At 38.6% G+C, this 15,549-nt stretch overlaps 1 protein-coding gene across 1 annotated transcript in view; it reads left to right on the forward strand.

Moving 5' to 3' along the window:
• Cfap161 (cilia and flagella associated protein 161) overlaps nucleotides 1-14,385 on the forward strand; it is a 98,142-nt gene extending 83,757 nt beyond the window's left edge. The window contains exons 7-9 of the mRNA XM_071607345.1: nucleotides 10,625-10,783; nucleotides 13,183-13,256; nucleotides 13,614-14,385. Coding sequence (XP_071463446.1) covers nucleotides 10,625-10,783; nucleotides 13,183-13,256; nucleotides 13,614-13,809 — 429 coding nt within the window. The 3' untranslated portion in view covers nucleotides 13,810-14,385. The remainder of the gene's footprint in view (nucleotides 1-10,624; nucleotides 10,784-13,182; nucleotides 13,257-13,613) is intronic.
• Nucleotides 14,386-15,549: the final 1,164 nt, after the last annotated feature.

Consider the following 15,549-nt stretch of genomic DNA (forward strand, 5'->3'; position numbering starts at 1 on the left):
TGGTCCAATAACTACCTCCTGAGGAGGACAGAGAACTCTACAGATGGAGGCTACGTCTCTGACTATGTTATGGTTTCATCCTGCAGTTTTCAGTGGCAGTTTTGGGCCAATTCTTTCTTCTAACTTTGCAAAAACAAACAAACAAAAACAAAACAAAAAATCCCCATAGACCTCTAAAAGCCAAAGTAAGGAAAGAAAATCCTTTAGTAATACAATTGGCAAAAAATCCCAAAGTTTATACAACTTCTACCTATAAGTTAAATGATTGGATTAACTAATTATCATCTGACACCTGCCAAATGTCACTGATGCTAGCAACGTATATTATCTGACAACTCTTTTGTCCATTTGTTTTTTAAGAGGCAGGGACTCATTATATACCCAGGCTGGCCTTAAACTTCTGGAGTCTGTGATACTCCTGCTTTTAAGTAGGTAGGACTGGGGGCATGGTGCCATCAGATCTGGTTCTATTGAACAACTTTTTCTTTCAAACTTTTGTTTAACAAGGGAGAAGGACAATATTTGGATACTTAAATTTGCATAAGTCAGGGAACTTTATCCTGGGGATTAAGAATATAATAAAATCAGGTAAATTTTAGTTTGAGTTACAGATACAGGAACTCAATAGGAATTTGTGATAGGAATTTGAATAAGTCAGTTAACCTTTTGAATCTGTCTTCTCTATAAAATGAGGAGTATTATACTTGTCTTACTGCATAATATTCAGTTTTGTAAATGCTTCACATGTATTAACTAATTTAATTCTTCATGGGAATCTATAAAGTAGGGAATCTTTTACCCCTATTTTGCTAATGGGGAAACTGAGGTACAGGGGCTTGTGCTATAGCTAAGTGGCAGAGAACTTGCCTAACATGCATGAGGCACTGGGTTCCATCCTCAGCACCACATAAAAAATAAACAAATAAAATAAAGGCATTCTGTTCATCTACAACTACAAAAAAAATTAAAAAGAAAAAGAAACCAAGGCACAGAAAGGTTAAATCATTTTGGCTCAAGTCACCCAGCTAGTAAGCGGCAAGGCTGAAACTATATAAAATTTCTCATTAAAATTTGAAGATTCCGATATTGTGTGATATAGCATTGTTGTTGTTTTGTTATTATTATTATTATTAGGTATTATTAAGAAAAAACTGTCAAGATTTGTGCACCATAGATAGCAAGGTGCAGCTTGATTTTATTTTTATTTTATTTCAATTTTGTGTGGTGCTGGGGATCAAACCCAGGGCCTGGGTAATGTTAGTCAAGTACTTTACCACTGAGCTGTTCCCCTAGTCCCATGAAGCATGATTTTAAATGTAGAAATTAAATTGTTAAGAGAGAAGATTAAATCACCATTGTCTATACAGAGATTATCATTCCTAACATCTGACTTATTTTATTTGTAATTTTCTAAATATTATTTATTTACTTATTTGTATTTATTTACTTTTTTCCCCCTAGTATTGGGGATTGAACTCAGTGGTGTTCTGACATGAGCTCCACTACAGCTCTTTATTTTTTGAGACATGGTCTCACTAAGTTTCCCAGGCAGGCCTCTAACTTTCAATACTCGTGCTTCAGTCTCCCAAGTTGTTGGGATTGTAGGCAGCATTTCTGTGCCTGGTTATATATTCTTTTATAAAAGTTAGATGTGACCATAATGAATACATAGCTAGATTATTTTTTAAAGAACATTTCTCAGGGCTAGGGTTGTGGCTCAGTGGCAGAGCGCTTGCCTCGCACATGTGAGGCACTGGGTTCGATCCTCAGCACCACATAAAAATAAATAAACAAAATAAAGATTTTATGCCCATGTATAACTAAAAAAAATTAAAAAGAATATTTCTCAAAGCTCTTCATGACAATCATATTGAATAGTGCAAGATATATAATTGTGTGGCAATATCAAAGTTTCCTATTTTTTATTCTATTTCTGGGCAGTTGAGTTTGGTGTTCCTATTTTCCTATTATATGTAAAGTTTCAGTGTATATCTATGTATAAATGCTTAAAACTTCTTTCACTCAATCCCAAATCAGGAATTCTCTTTTTTTGTTTAGATATTTTGGGGGGAGAGACATGGAATTACTGAGAAAACAAATATGAATAATTTCAAAATTATGAATACATATAATAATTTATTTTTGTAATGGATTCTACCAACTTGTATTCTCAAAAGCAGTAAATAAGAAAGTTATTAATTGCATTAAATATTGTGTTAGCTTTGTGTTGTTGTGTCCAAAATACTTGACAAGACCAATTTGGAAGAGGAAAAGTTTATTTTGGTCCATGGCTTCAGAGTTTTAGTCCATTGTGGGCTGACTCCATTGCTTTGGGTCCAAAGTGAGGCAGAACATCATGGCGGAAGGGCATGGTGGAGGAACACTCTTCACCTCATGGTGGCCAGGGAGCAGACAGAGAGGGGAGAAGGGATTGGGGTGAAGGGTTGAGGGAAGATGTACTCTTCCAGAACATGCCCCCAGAGACCCACGCCCCTTCCAGCCATGCCCCCCCCTACTCACGGTTAACACCCTAGTCATTCCATTCAAACTAGGATGGACTGATTAGGTCAGGCTCTCACAATGTAATCATTTCACCTCAGAACATTCCTGCAGTATCACAGGAGCTTCTGGGGGATGCCCCATATCCAAGTCATAACAAATATCATAATTATAATCTTTACTACTTTGATGACCAAACAAAATGAGAAGAAAAATGATATGTAAATATTGCAGTGCTTTAATTTCCCTATGTTTTCAGTTTTGTTTTCTCTCCTTCCCCTTCCATTTATATCTTCCTACTTTTCATTCCTTTCTTCTTTCCTTTCTCTCTTTTTTGAATTATGTGTTCTTTGCCTATATATTGATTTGGGTTCATATATCTGCTTCTTCATATATTTTTCATATTTCTTGCTAATATTTTCTCCCATGTGCTGCTTGGCTTTTAAGTTGTTCTAATACTATGTTTTTGAGTAAAATCAATCAATGTTTTCCTTTGAAATTTTTCCCATTGCTTTTAAGGTTTAGTCTGTTTAGAGATCTATAGAAAGAATCTGGGGCTGTGGGTGTAGCTCAGTGGTGTAGCACTTGTCTAGCATGTGTAAGGCCCTGGTTCAATTCCTTGCACGATAAAAAAAATTGAATTCTAGATGTTTATAGTTTGAGTTTTGTTTAAATTTATTCTTTGATCCACTTGGGATTTATATTGATAAAAGGTTTTATGGGAGTATCTAAATTTCCCCCTGTGACTATTCATACAATCATATCTGTTATCTCTTGATTATTACTTTCTCTATCAATACATGATGATTCCCTTAGCACATACTAAATTATTATGTGTACTACACATTGTTTCTGAGCTTTCTATTTTGATCCATTGGACTCTAGTTGTCTGTTTTTATTCTAGGACTAGAGTATCTTAATTACTACAGCTTTATAATATACTTTGACAGCTCATAGCTATCTCTGATTACATTTCTTTGTCCAAATTACATTAGAAATTATTCTTTCAGTTAAATGTAATAATTATTTTCATCAAGGCTGTTAGCCCTTGCAGGAATAACTTACCTCATGTTTTGATTGATATTGTAACATCAGAACATTAACATATTCAGTAGCTCTTCTGAGGGGTCTCTCCATTTATTCTCTTAGTAAAATTTTCTTTCTCTCAGTAAGGTTTTATGGCTTTTTTCACATGGGTTTGACACTGATCTTAAAGGTTCTCCTTGTCATCTTATATTTTTGGATAGCATTCTAAGGAGGTCCTTTTTTTTAAAATTTTTTATTGTTGGTTGTTCAAAACATTACATAGTTCTTGATATATCATATTTCACACTTTGATTCAAGTGGGTTATGAACTCCCATTTTTACCCCGTATACAGATTGCAGAATCACATCAGTTACACATCCATTGATTTACATATTGCCATACTAGTGTCTGTTGTATTCTGCTGCCTTTCCTATCCTCTACTATCCCCCCTCCCCTCCCCTCCCCTCTTCTCTCTCTACCCCCTCTACTGTCATTCATTTCTCCCCCTTGTATTATTTTCCCCTTTCCCCTCACTTCCTCTTGTATGTAATTTTGTATAACCCTGAGGGTCTCCTTCCATTTCCATGCAATTTCCCTTCTCTCTCCCTTTCCCTCCCACCTCTCATCCCAGTTTAATGTTAATCTTCTTCTCATGCTCTTCGTCCCTACTCTGTTTTTAGTTACTCTCCTTATATCAAAGAAGACATTTGGCATTTGTTTTTTAGGGATTGGCTAGCTTCACTTAGCATAATCTGCTCTAATGCCATCCATTTCCCTGCAAATTCTATGATTTTGTCATTTTTTAATGCAGAGTAATACTCCATTGTGCATAAATGCCACATTTTTTTAACCATTCATCTATTGAAGGGCATCTAGGTTGGTTCCACAGTCTTGCTACTGTGAATTGTGCTGCTATGAACATCGATGTAGCAGTGTCCCTGTAGCATGCTCTTTTTAGGTCTTTAGGGAATAGACCGAGAAGGGGAATAGCTGGGTCAAATGGTGTTTCCATTCCCAGCTTTCCAAGAAATCTCCATACTGCTTTCCAAATTGGCTGCACCAATTTGCAGTCCCACCAGCAATATACAAGTGTACCCTTTTCCCCACATCCTCGCCAGCACTTGTTGTTGTTTGACTTCATAATGGCTGCCAATCTTACTGGAGTGAGATGGTATCTTAGGGTGGTTTTGATTTGCATTTCTCTGACAGCTAGAGATGGTGAGCATTTTTTCATGTACTTGTTGATTGATTGTATGTCCTCCTCTGAGAAGTGTCTGTTCAGGTCCTTGGCCCATTTGTTGATTGGGTTATTTGTTATCTTATTGTCTAATTTTTTGAGTTCTTTGTATACTCTGGATATTAGGGCTCTATCTGAAGTGTGAGGAGTAAAGATTTGTTCCCAGGATGTAGGCTCCCTATTTACCTCTCTTATTGTTTCTTTTACTGAGAAAAAACTTTTTAGTTTGAGTAAGTCCCATTTGTTGATTCTAGTTATTAACTTTTGTGCTATGGGTGTCCTATTGAGGAATTTGGAGCCCGACCCCACAGTATGTAGATCGTAGCCAACTTTTTCTTCTATCAGACGGCGTGTCTCTGATTTGATATCAAGCTCCTTGATCCATTTTGAATTCACTTTTGTGCATGGTGAGAGAAAGGGATTCAGTTTCATTTTGTTGCATATGGATTTCCAGTTTTCCCAGCACCATTTGTTGAAGATGCTATCCTTCCTCCATTGCATGCTTTTAGCCCCTTTATCGAATATAAGATAGTTGTAGTTTTGTGGATTGGTTTCTGTGTCCTCTATTCTGTACCATTTGGTCCACCCGCCTGTTTTGGTACCAGTACCATGCTATTTTTGATACTATTGCTCTGTAGTATAGTTTGAAGTCTGGTATCGCTATACCGCCTGATTCACACTTCCTGCTTAGCATTGTTTTTGCTATTCTGGGTCTTTTATTTTTCCATATGAATTTCATGATTGCTTTCTCTATTTCTACAAGAAATGCCATTGGGATTTTGATTGGCATTGCATTAAACCTATAGAGAACTTTTGGTAATATCGCCATTTTGATGATGTTAGTTCTGCCTATCCATGAACAGGTTATATTTTTCCATCTTCTAAGATCTTCTTCTATTTCTCTCTTTAGGGTTCTGTAGTTTTCATTGTATAAGTCTTTCACCTCTTTTGTTAGGTTGATTCCCAAGTATTTTATTTTTTTTGAGGATATTGTGAATGGAGTGGTTGTCCTCATTTCCATTTCAGAGGATTTGTCGCTGATATACAGGAATGCCTTTGATTTATGTGTGTTGATTTTATATCCTGCCACTTTGCTGAATTCATTTATTAGCTCTAATAGTTTCTTTGTAGACCCTTTTGGGTCTGCTAGGTATAGAATCATGTCATCTGGAAATAGTGATAATTTAAGTTCTTCTTTTCCTATTTTTATGCCTTTAATTTCTTTCGTCTGTCTAATTGCTCTGGCCAGTGTTTCGAGAACTATGTTGAACAGAAGTGGTGAGAGAGGGCATCCCTGTCTTGTTCCAGATTTTAGAGGGAATGCCTTCAGTTTTTCTCCATTCAGAATGATGCTAACCTGAGGCTTAGCATAGATTGCTTTTACAATATTGAGGTATGTTCCTGTTATCCCTAGTTTTTCTAGAGTTTTGAACATAAAGGGATGCTGTACTTTGTCGAATGCTTTTTCCGCATCTATCGAGATGATCATATGGTTCTTATTTTTAAGTCTATTGATGTGGTGAATAACATTTATTGATTTCCGTATATTGAACCAGCCTTGCATCCCAGGGATGAATCCTACTTGATCATGGTGCACAATTTTTTTGATATGTTTTTGTATCCGATTCGCCAGAATTTTATTGAGGATTTTTGCATCTAGGTTCATTAGAGATATTGGTCTGTAGTTTTCTTTCTTTGAAGTGTCTTTGTCTGGTTTAGGAATCAGGGTGATGTTGGCCTCGTAGAATGAATTTGGAAGTTCTCCCTCTTTTTCTATTTCCTGAAGTAGCTTGAAAAGTATTGGTATTAGTTCCTCTTTAAAGGTTTTGTAAAACTCTGCTGTGTACCCATCCGGTCCTGGGCTTTTCTTAGTTGGTAGTCTTTTGATGGTTTCTTCTATTTCCTCAATTGATATTGGTCTGTTTAGGTTGTCTATATCCTCCTGACTCAATCTGGGCAGATCATATGACTTAAGAAATTTATCGATGCCTTCACTATCTTCTAATTTATTGGAGTATAAGGATTCAAAATAGTTTCTGATTTTCTTCTGTATTTCTGAAGTGTCTGTTGTGATATTGCCTTTTTCATCCCATATGCTAGTAATTTGAGTTCTCTCTCTTCTTCGTTAGCATGGCTAAGGGTCTGTCATTTTTATTTATTTTTTCAAAGAACCAACTTTTAGTTTTGTCAATTTTTTCAATTGTTTCTTTTGTTTCAATTTCATTAATTTCAGCTCTGATTTTAATTATTTCTTGCCTTCTACTTCTTTTGCTGTTGTTTTGCTCTTCTTTTTCTAGGATTTTTGAGATGAAGTATGAGATCATTTATTTGTTGGTTTTTTCTTTTTTTAAGGAATGAACTCCAAGCAATGAATTTTCCTCTTAGAACCAATGTGTCCCATAGATTCCGATATGTTGTGTCTGTGTTTTCATTTATCTCTAAGAATTTTTTAATTTCCTCCTTGATGTCTTCTATAACCCATTGATCATTCAGTAACCTATTGTTCATTCTCCAAGTGATGCATGATTTTTCCTTCCTTCTTTTATCGTTGATTTTCAGTTTCATTCCATTATGATCAGATAAGATGCATGGTATTATCTCTACTCCTTTATATTGTCTAAGAGTTGCCCTGTGACATAATATATGATCTATTTTTGAGAAGGATCCATGTGCTGCTGAGAAAAAAAGTGTAACTGCTTGATGTTGGGTGGTATATTCTATATATGTCAATTAAGTCTAGGTTATTAATTGTGTTATTGAGTTCTATAGTTTCCTTATTCAACTTTTGTTTGGAAGATCTGTCCAGTGGTGAGAGAGGTGTGTTGAAGTCTCCCATGATTATTGTATGGTGGTCTATTAGACTCTTGAACTTGAGAAGAGTTTGTTTGATGAACATAGCTGCACCATTGTTTGGGGCATATATATTTATGATTGTTATGTCTTGTTGGTGTATGGTTCCCTTGAGCAGTATGTAGTGTCCCTCTTTATCCCTTTTGATTAACTTTGGCTTGAAATCTATTTTATTTGATATGAGTATGGACACTCCTGCTTGTTTCTGAAGTCCATATGAGTGATATGATTTTTTCCCAACCTTTCACCTTCAGCCTATGTATGTCTTTTCCTATCAAATGCGTCTCCTGTAGGCAGCATATTGTTGGGTCTTGTTTTGTGATCCATTCTACTAGCCTGTGTCTCTTAATTGGTGAGTTTAAGCCATTAACATTTGGGTTATTATTGAGATATGGGTTGTTCTTCCAGCCATATTTGTTTATTTATGTTACTAAACATGGTTTGTTTTCCTCTTTGATTATTTTTCCCCCCTTTACTGTCCTACCTCCCACTGTTGGTTTTCATTGTTATTTTCCATTTCCTCTTCCTGTAATGTTTTGCCGAGGATGTTTTGAAGAGATGGTTTTCTAGCTGCAAATTCTTTTAACTTTTGTTTATCGTGGAAGGTTTTAATTTCATCTTCCATCCTGAAGCTTAATTTCGCTGGATACACAATTCTTGGTTGGAACCCATTTTCTTTCAGTGTTTGAAATATGTTATTCCAGGATCTTCTAGCTTTCAGAGTCTGTGTTGAAAGATCAAGGAGGTCCTTTTGATAATATAAGGAAATAACATTTGATAGCATGAAAAATATTTTTTCTTATAAAATATAAGAAAACCATCAATTTTTACATTCACCTTTGATGAAATTATTCATTCAAATCGTTTTTTAGTTGATTCTGGTATATTTTTAGGTAGACAACAATTTCATCCACAAAAAGTGACAATTTTCTCTCTTCCCAAATTCTCAGACCTCCAATTTCTGTTTTTTATCTTTGAATTAGCAAGCATTTCCAGGGCATCCATAAAAAATATCTAGCAATAATGGCCTTGTAGGTTGGTTCCTGATTTTATTACTGTTTGTCTTTACACAAATACAACAGTTTGTGGTTTGAGACAGATATTCTTCCCCATTTCAAGTTATGGTTTTGTGCTGCTCTGAATGGCACCACTGTTCTGTTTTCTAGGGCTTAAGTTTGTGGTGTGTTTTGGGTTCATATCCCTTTCCCACCTATGTCCTGCTAAGTGTCACATTCCACTGCTTTTTCTTTGGCCTGTCCTCTCATTCCCACTTTGAACCTCCATCCAAGCCTACAGTGTTGCCCACTTCAGTCCATCTTGACTTAGACCGTTGTAGGTAGGGTGCAGTCAGATGAATACTTTAAAAGCTCATCATGTCTGGTCACCTCATTGAAAGGCCAGCATGGCTCCCCACTGCCCTCAGAAGGAGGTTCCAGGTGCTCATTATGGCATTTGAAGTTCCCAATGAGATGCCCCTGCCCTCCCTGTTTGTGTTCCCCATCTCTGGCTCCCCAGCACTCTGCTTCTCCTCAGAGCCTTTCTGCAGCCCCCAGGAGAGCACTGTGCTTCCTCTGTCCTCACACAGTACATTGCCTGTAGCTCTGCTAGATAACTCTTTCCTTACTGTTAGTTGTGTTAGCTTCACATCACTGTAACAAAATCCTGGAGATAATCAATGTAGAAAGAGTAAAGCTCCATTTTGGCTTTTCCAGTCCATGATCAGTTGGACCCATCATTGCTTTGGATCTGTGGTGAGGCAGCACATCGTGGTGGCAACTCATGGCTGAGCAAAACTGCTTATGGCATGAGCCAGGGAGCAAAGAAGGACAGAAAGGAGTTAGGGTTCCACAATCCTCTTTTCAGAGCATCCCCAATGAGCTAAGGGACTCCCTCAAGTCCCCACCTTTCAAAGGCTCCACCATTTCCCAAAAGAACCACACTGAGAAACATGCCTTTAACACATGGGCCTTAGGGGCGTCTTTAATACCCAAACCACAGCAAGCTGCATCCCTTATCTATACTGCTTCTCCTTCTCTTGCTAGGTAGAGAAATCATTGAAGATAATAACTCATTTCTATCTTCCCCATAATGCCCCCACTGTATGGGATTTTATATAGAAAGCCCTATTAAAATCCCATCAAAGATGCAGAAACTAACTCCACATCCAGGCGGAAGGTAAACCAGTAAAGAGCTCACATGGAACTAACATTTTGGACATTTCAGCAGGATGAGTGGTTTCTGGCTGCCACTAAGCTGACACAAATTCTCAGCACTAACACAAATTCCAGAAGGGCACAGGGCATGTTGAAAACTCCCAAATGGATATCAGCTGTGATGATGTTGGCCTGCAGAGTACTTCATGCATCAAGTTTGATGCAGCATTATTTATAATAAATAATTGACCCAGGTCCTATCCTTTGAAACAGAGGAGGGGAGCAGAGGCAGGGAGTGGGAAAGACAGGGAGACTGAGCTTGGTATTCAAAGAAATGAGAAGTAGTTTGAGTTGACTGTGTGTGTGTGCATGTGTGTGTGTGTTGGTCTCCACATTCCAAGATGGCATGTCCAAAGAAGAGTAAAATCATGCTTTCTCATATAATCAGATAGAACAGGGTTTTTAAAAACTGCTTTTGAAGCTCAGCACAGTAGTGCACTCCTATAATCCCAGCTCCTCCGGAGGTTGAGGTTAGAGGATTGCAAGTTCAAGGGTAGCCTGGGTAATTTTGTTAGACCCTTTCTCAAAATAAATAAATAAAATTAAAAGGGCTGAGGATGTAACTCAGTGGTGTAATGTCCTGGATTCCATTGCCAGTATAAAACAAACACACACACACACACACAAAAAAACAAAACAAAACAAAACAAAACAAAAAAACCAAATTCCAGACAAACAAAAAACAAATTTCTAAACAAATAACAATAATAAAACTACTTTGGAACATTCTTGCCATCCAGCCTGCTGAATGCTTTTTCAGGAGCAATGACTTTGTTTCATGTCTGCTGTCATTTCCAGTTATATTTATCCAGTGACCACAGGACCCTTCTGAAGTCATCTAAGAAATCTTGGCTCCAGGAGGTATACCTGACAGATGAGGTCTCCCACCTGAACTGCTGGCAGGCTTCTTTCCTCGATCCGCAGCTGCGCCTGGAGTTTGAAGGCTTCCCCATCCAGGTGAGTGCATGGTAGGGAGGGCACAGATTTCCAGGCTGCGAGGCTACGGCATGAGTGCAACAATGCCGCCACTTGCTCCTGTCTGTAGAACAGAGATTTTCCCCTAGCTTAAATAACTTGCTCTCTCTTTTTCTTTGATTTTAGTTCAAAGTTAGAGGGCACTAGTGTTTTTCTGTGGCAGCATCCTGCATTAGTGTTTCTCAACCCTGACTGCAGGATAGCATCTCTAAAGAACTTTTTACAAAACAGTAAAGATTAGCCAGGCAGAGTGATGTACACCAGTCATCCCTGTGACTTAGGAGGCTAAGCCTGGAGGATCACAAGTTCAAGGCCAGTCTCAGCAACTTAGTGAGAACCTGACTCAAAATAAAACATAAAAAGGACTGGGGCTGGAGCTTAGTGGTAAAGCAATCCCAGTGCCAAAAACAAAACCAACCAACCAGCCAACAAAAAACAAAAACGCTGAATCCAAGGCCCTGTTCTTAAGATAGATTGAGAAGTCCAGAGTGAGATCACAAGAATTATGACCCTGCTTCCTTTACAATATTTGGTTGCATTCTCATTGCTAAAGAGACTGGGAAGTCTCAGGGAATTAAAGGAGAGAGCAGGGCAACCACATTGGCAACACAGTAGTCCTGCAAAGAATATCATTCTTCTTGACAGTGGGGGACATTTTATTAGACTTGGACCTTGTGGGACTGGAGCCTGAGATAAGGTGCTGTTGGGCAGCAGGTGTTAGTGGCACAGACCTCACTTTTGGCTTTGCTACTCATAGGCTTGTTAGAGTCACTGGGAGAGTATGGCCTTAGCAGAAAGAATTTACAGATTGGCCATCCATGGCTGCTGCTCCCTGTCCAGGAAGTGGCCACAGGTAGACGTTACTTGGAATCTATTCCACACAGAGTGCCTGTCTCTCTGGAGCTTTGCTGTGTGGACCCAGCTTCACAAGTGTCCTCCTCCCAGTGAAGCAGGCTTGACAAATTTCTCGTCCTTAGTCATTCTTTGCCAAGTTTTGCTTTCCTAGGAATTGTGCTTCATGTCAACCATTTAAGCAGTCAGTGCCTCAGTTCCTTATCTGTACATAGGGACATTAATAATAGTCACCTTAGGAGGTTTTGTGAAGACTTCTAAAAGATCCATTTGCATGAAAAGTGCCTGGCTTACAGAATGCACTGGCAAGTATTCATTGTTGCCTTGATGGTTGTTATGTTCTAGAAGGAGCAGTGGCCCAGCACAGGAGCTCTTTGCACCACAGATAACTCACCTTATGGCCTGAGGCAGGTGTCTTAACCTCACTTAGTCATGGTTACACATCTGCAAAACAGGAACCCCAGACCTCTCCAGGCTACCTTGCACAGGCCACCACCCTCTGGCCAGAGGCCATCAGGAGCACCTGTAGTTGAGCAAATTGGGTATATTGCTTGTTGGGATGAGGGAGAATGCACACCTTGGGGAAAGTGGGGCGCCTCAGTAAGGAGGTGTTGGGAAAGATGCTTATAGAATGGGGCTTCGGTTGGGTATTTTGGGGAGAGTTCCACGAAGTGAGACTTTGCACTGGATTGGAGGCTGTCAGGAAGCAAAGGGACCCCATGATTGGCCCATCAGCATCTCTAACCTCTAGAAGTGCAGACAAAGGCAAAATTAAAACTGACATTGATAAAGAGACAGTGGTCATTCATGGTAGCAGGAGGGCGGGATGTTTGGGATTTTGTGATCCGGACAATCCTCTTGTTTTGCCTGTCTTCAGTCATGACTACAGAATGGTTTTGATCTTGTCTTGACCCAGCATGGTCACAGAGTAGCCTTGTCTAATGTGGACATTCCTTAAAATCAGTCTGGTATCTAGGAGAACACTAACCACAGCTGAGAGGAGGGTCAGCTTCTGGATTCCAGGGGCTGCTTTTCTCTTTCTGACACATTTAGCTTACATGAGTTAGGCTTTTAAAGTAATATTTATTTTTTTCTCATTATAAAGACAATATATGTTCACTTATGAAGTCAGAAAAGCACACAAAGATATGCAAATTACTAGTAATAGTTCCACTTTCCACAGATGATTACTGTTGTTTACTATTTATTTTTCTGTACATAGGTATAGGTAAATTTTTTTTTACAAGATAGAACATCATGAATATTTTTTTACACTTAATAACACCATTGGCCATATCTCAGGTTGTCAAAGATCCATATTATGATTTTGAACAATTATTCTGCCATATGGATATCTACCATAATGTATTTAATCAAATGCTTGGCTTCTAAGTTATTCCATACATATTTATTATATACATATACTAAATTGAAATATGAATAATCTATATTTTTGCATATAGAAAAATGGAGACCTTAATTCAGGATGCTAATAGCACAATTTTTTTTTTTTATTTTTTTATCTAAAGGCAAATGAAAAAATTGTCATCTATCACCATTACACGAATCGGGCACTGGCAGTCCACCGCAATCTTTTCTTAAGGTATTGTATTGCAGGGTACAGCAAATGCCACATAAGGGGCTCGTGAATACAAATAAAGACACACAAAAAAAGTCCTTTGATGATGAAATGTTGCCATACAGAACTCTGATGGTGTGAAAATCTCATTGGAGCCCCTTTTATTTAAATCCTTTCCTGCCGGATTTTAGCTATAACAGACATGACCTGCCTAATCCTCACCTAAACAGGGTGAAATCTTCCTGCAAACAGGCCACATCTTAGATATCCCAAGGGCTTTGTGTGTAGTAGTCTGCTTTATTTGGTGCTTTGAGATGAAATGAAATCCTATTGAAAGTAGTTACTTGATTTCCAACCAGAATTAATCTTTTCTTGCTTTAGGACCTATTTTGGAAAAGAAGTTGAAGTTGCAGCTCACACACATCTGGATTCACACAAAGTTGAAAAACCAAAGAACCATTGGATTTTGGTCACTGGGAATCCCAGGAATGACTTTTCCACCATGCTGGACCTGCCCAAACCACCAGCAAAGGACACCCAAGCCATGGAGCAGGCCATGGGCCTTGATACCCAGTGACATATCAGGCATACACCTGCTCTCTTGGACCCTGTGCTTATCCAGTGTAGCTTTAAGGCAATCTTTGTCATGCCTCAAACTGATTTTAGAAACAGAACTCTCTGAATACTATATTAAAATAAAGACTATGTTAGGATTATTGAATTAGTGGTAAGGGTCTAGGACATTTAAAAACTAGCTCTGAAAAATGAGTGGCATTTGGATATGACAAGTGCTAGTCCTTTGTTGATAACCAAATTCTGAAAAACCCAGCATCCCTGACTTAGATCATCCCTAGTAGCATCTCCTACAAGGACTGTGTGTTAGTCTTTATAACTTGCTATTTAATAAAGCTATCAGAACACCACTGGATTTTTGGTAATATTGTGCCCCTCTTGACCCTGAATGATGTACATCAATACGTAGCTGTGAGCCATAGCCTTATCTTGGAATTTAGAATTCTCCCTCTTATAAAACATTAATATTTTTGCTTTGACCTCTGGCTTAGAAGGTCAAGTCCTCTACCTGACCAGTTATCTATTATTTTATAGTGATCTTCAAACCGAAGAGTACTCTTATCTCTATCTTATCTTCAAAACTAGCACATTAATGGAGGCACCCATATGATTTGAAAAATATATATGACAAAATATATATATATATATATCCTTCCATTTATTTGTTCAATTTTTCAAACTTCATTCAGTGCCTATGATGTGTAAGGTATTATAAAATGTTGCCCAGCCTTGTAGGTACAGGTAAACTGCAAGACTGGTCACAAATAAATATGCTGTAAGGCACAAAGTAGGCCCCAGTGGTGTTTTAAATAGATGCAGTGTTGGCTGTGCAGATTGGCCTTCTGCAGGGAGCTGGCTTTGCCATCAAGCATGTGGGATTTAGGGCAAGATTCCACCCTGGCTGTGAGCTGGATTTACCTTGGAAACTTCATTAGTTCCTCATGTGGGGCCTCAGCCAGAAATTTCAATTTAATGGTCTGGGTGCAGCCTGGACATTGGGCTTTGTCAGTGTTCTTCAGATGGCTCCCATGTGCAGTCAAGGGGAGTCCTGCTGTGTCAGGAGGTGGAGGATGAAGTAGCAGTTCCTAGAGGTGATCAGAGAGGGCTTTTGTCAGTGGGTCTCAGCCTGGCTGAACATTTAGGACCACCTGGAGAATTTGAAAACATCCACTGCCCAGGCTATCCTTTGCACCTTTCAATCAGGTAAGGCTTTAAAAAAATTCAGATGCTTGGATTCATCTCTAGAGATCCTTAGTTCTTTGGAGTAGAGTCCAGGTATCAGTATTTTAAAAAACCCACTAATTAATTTTAATTTGTTTTTGTACTGGGGATTATAAAACAGGGATGCTTTACCACTGAGCTACATCCCCCAGGTCTTGCTAAGTTCCTTGGGGCCTCACTAAACTGCTGGGGCTGGCCTCAAACTTGTGATCCTCCTATCTCAGCCTCTGAAGTTTCTGGGGTTACAGGCATGTGCATCTCAGCTGGCCCCACTCACTAATTAATTTTAATGTGCAGCCTGGGATGAGAATCACTGGCTTAGCTGAGAGCAAGATTTGATTGCCCTTGTGTCTCCAAAAAGCAACAGGTAGGTAGATCTGGGTTACCTGTCCATCTGGAGAAAGACATTCTCTAATCATCTTCAAGCATCAAAACCTGATCATTCCTATGATAAAGTCATTCTTGAATCCATCATAGGAGGAAAGTTCTCATACAACATTGGGATTCCAGGCTTTCCTTGAAC

The sequence above is a fragment of the Marmota flaviventris genome, chromosome 2 (genome assembly GCF_047511675.1).
Source record: "Marmota flaviventris isolate mMarFla1 chromosome 2, mMarFla1.hap1, whole genome shotgun sequence".
Taxonomy (NCBI): domain Eukaryota; kingdom Metazoa; phylum Chordata; class Mammalia; order Rodentia; family Sciuridae; genus Marmota; species Marmota flaviventris.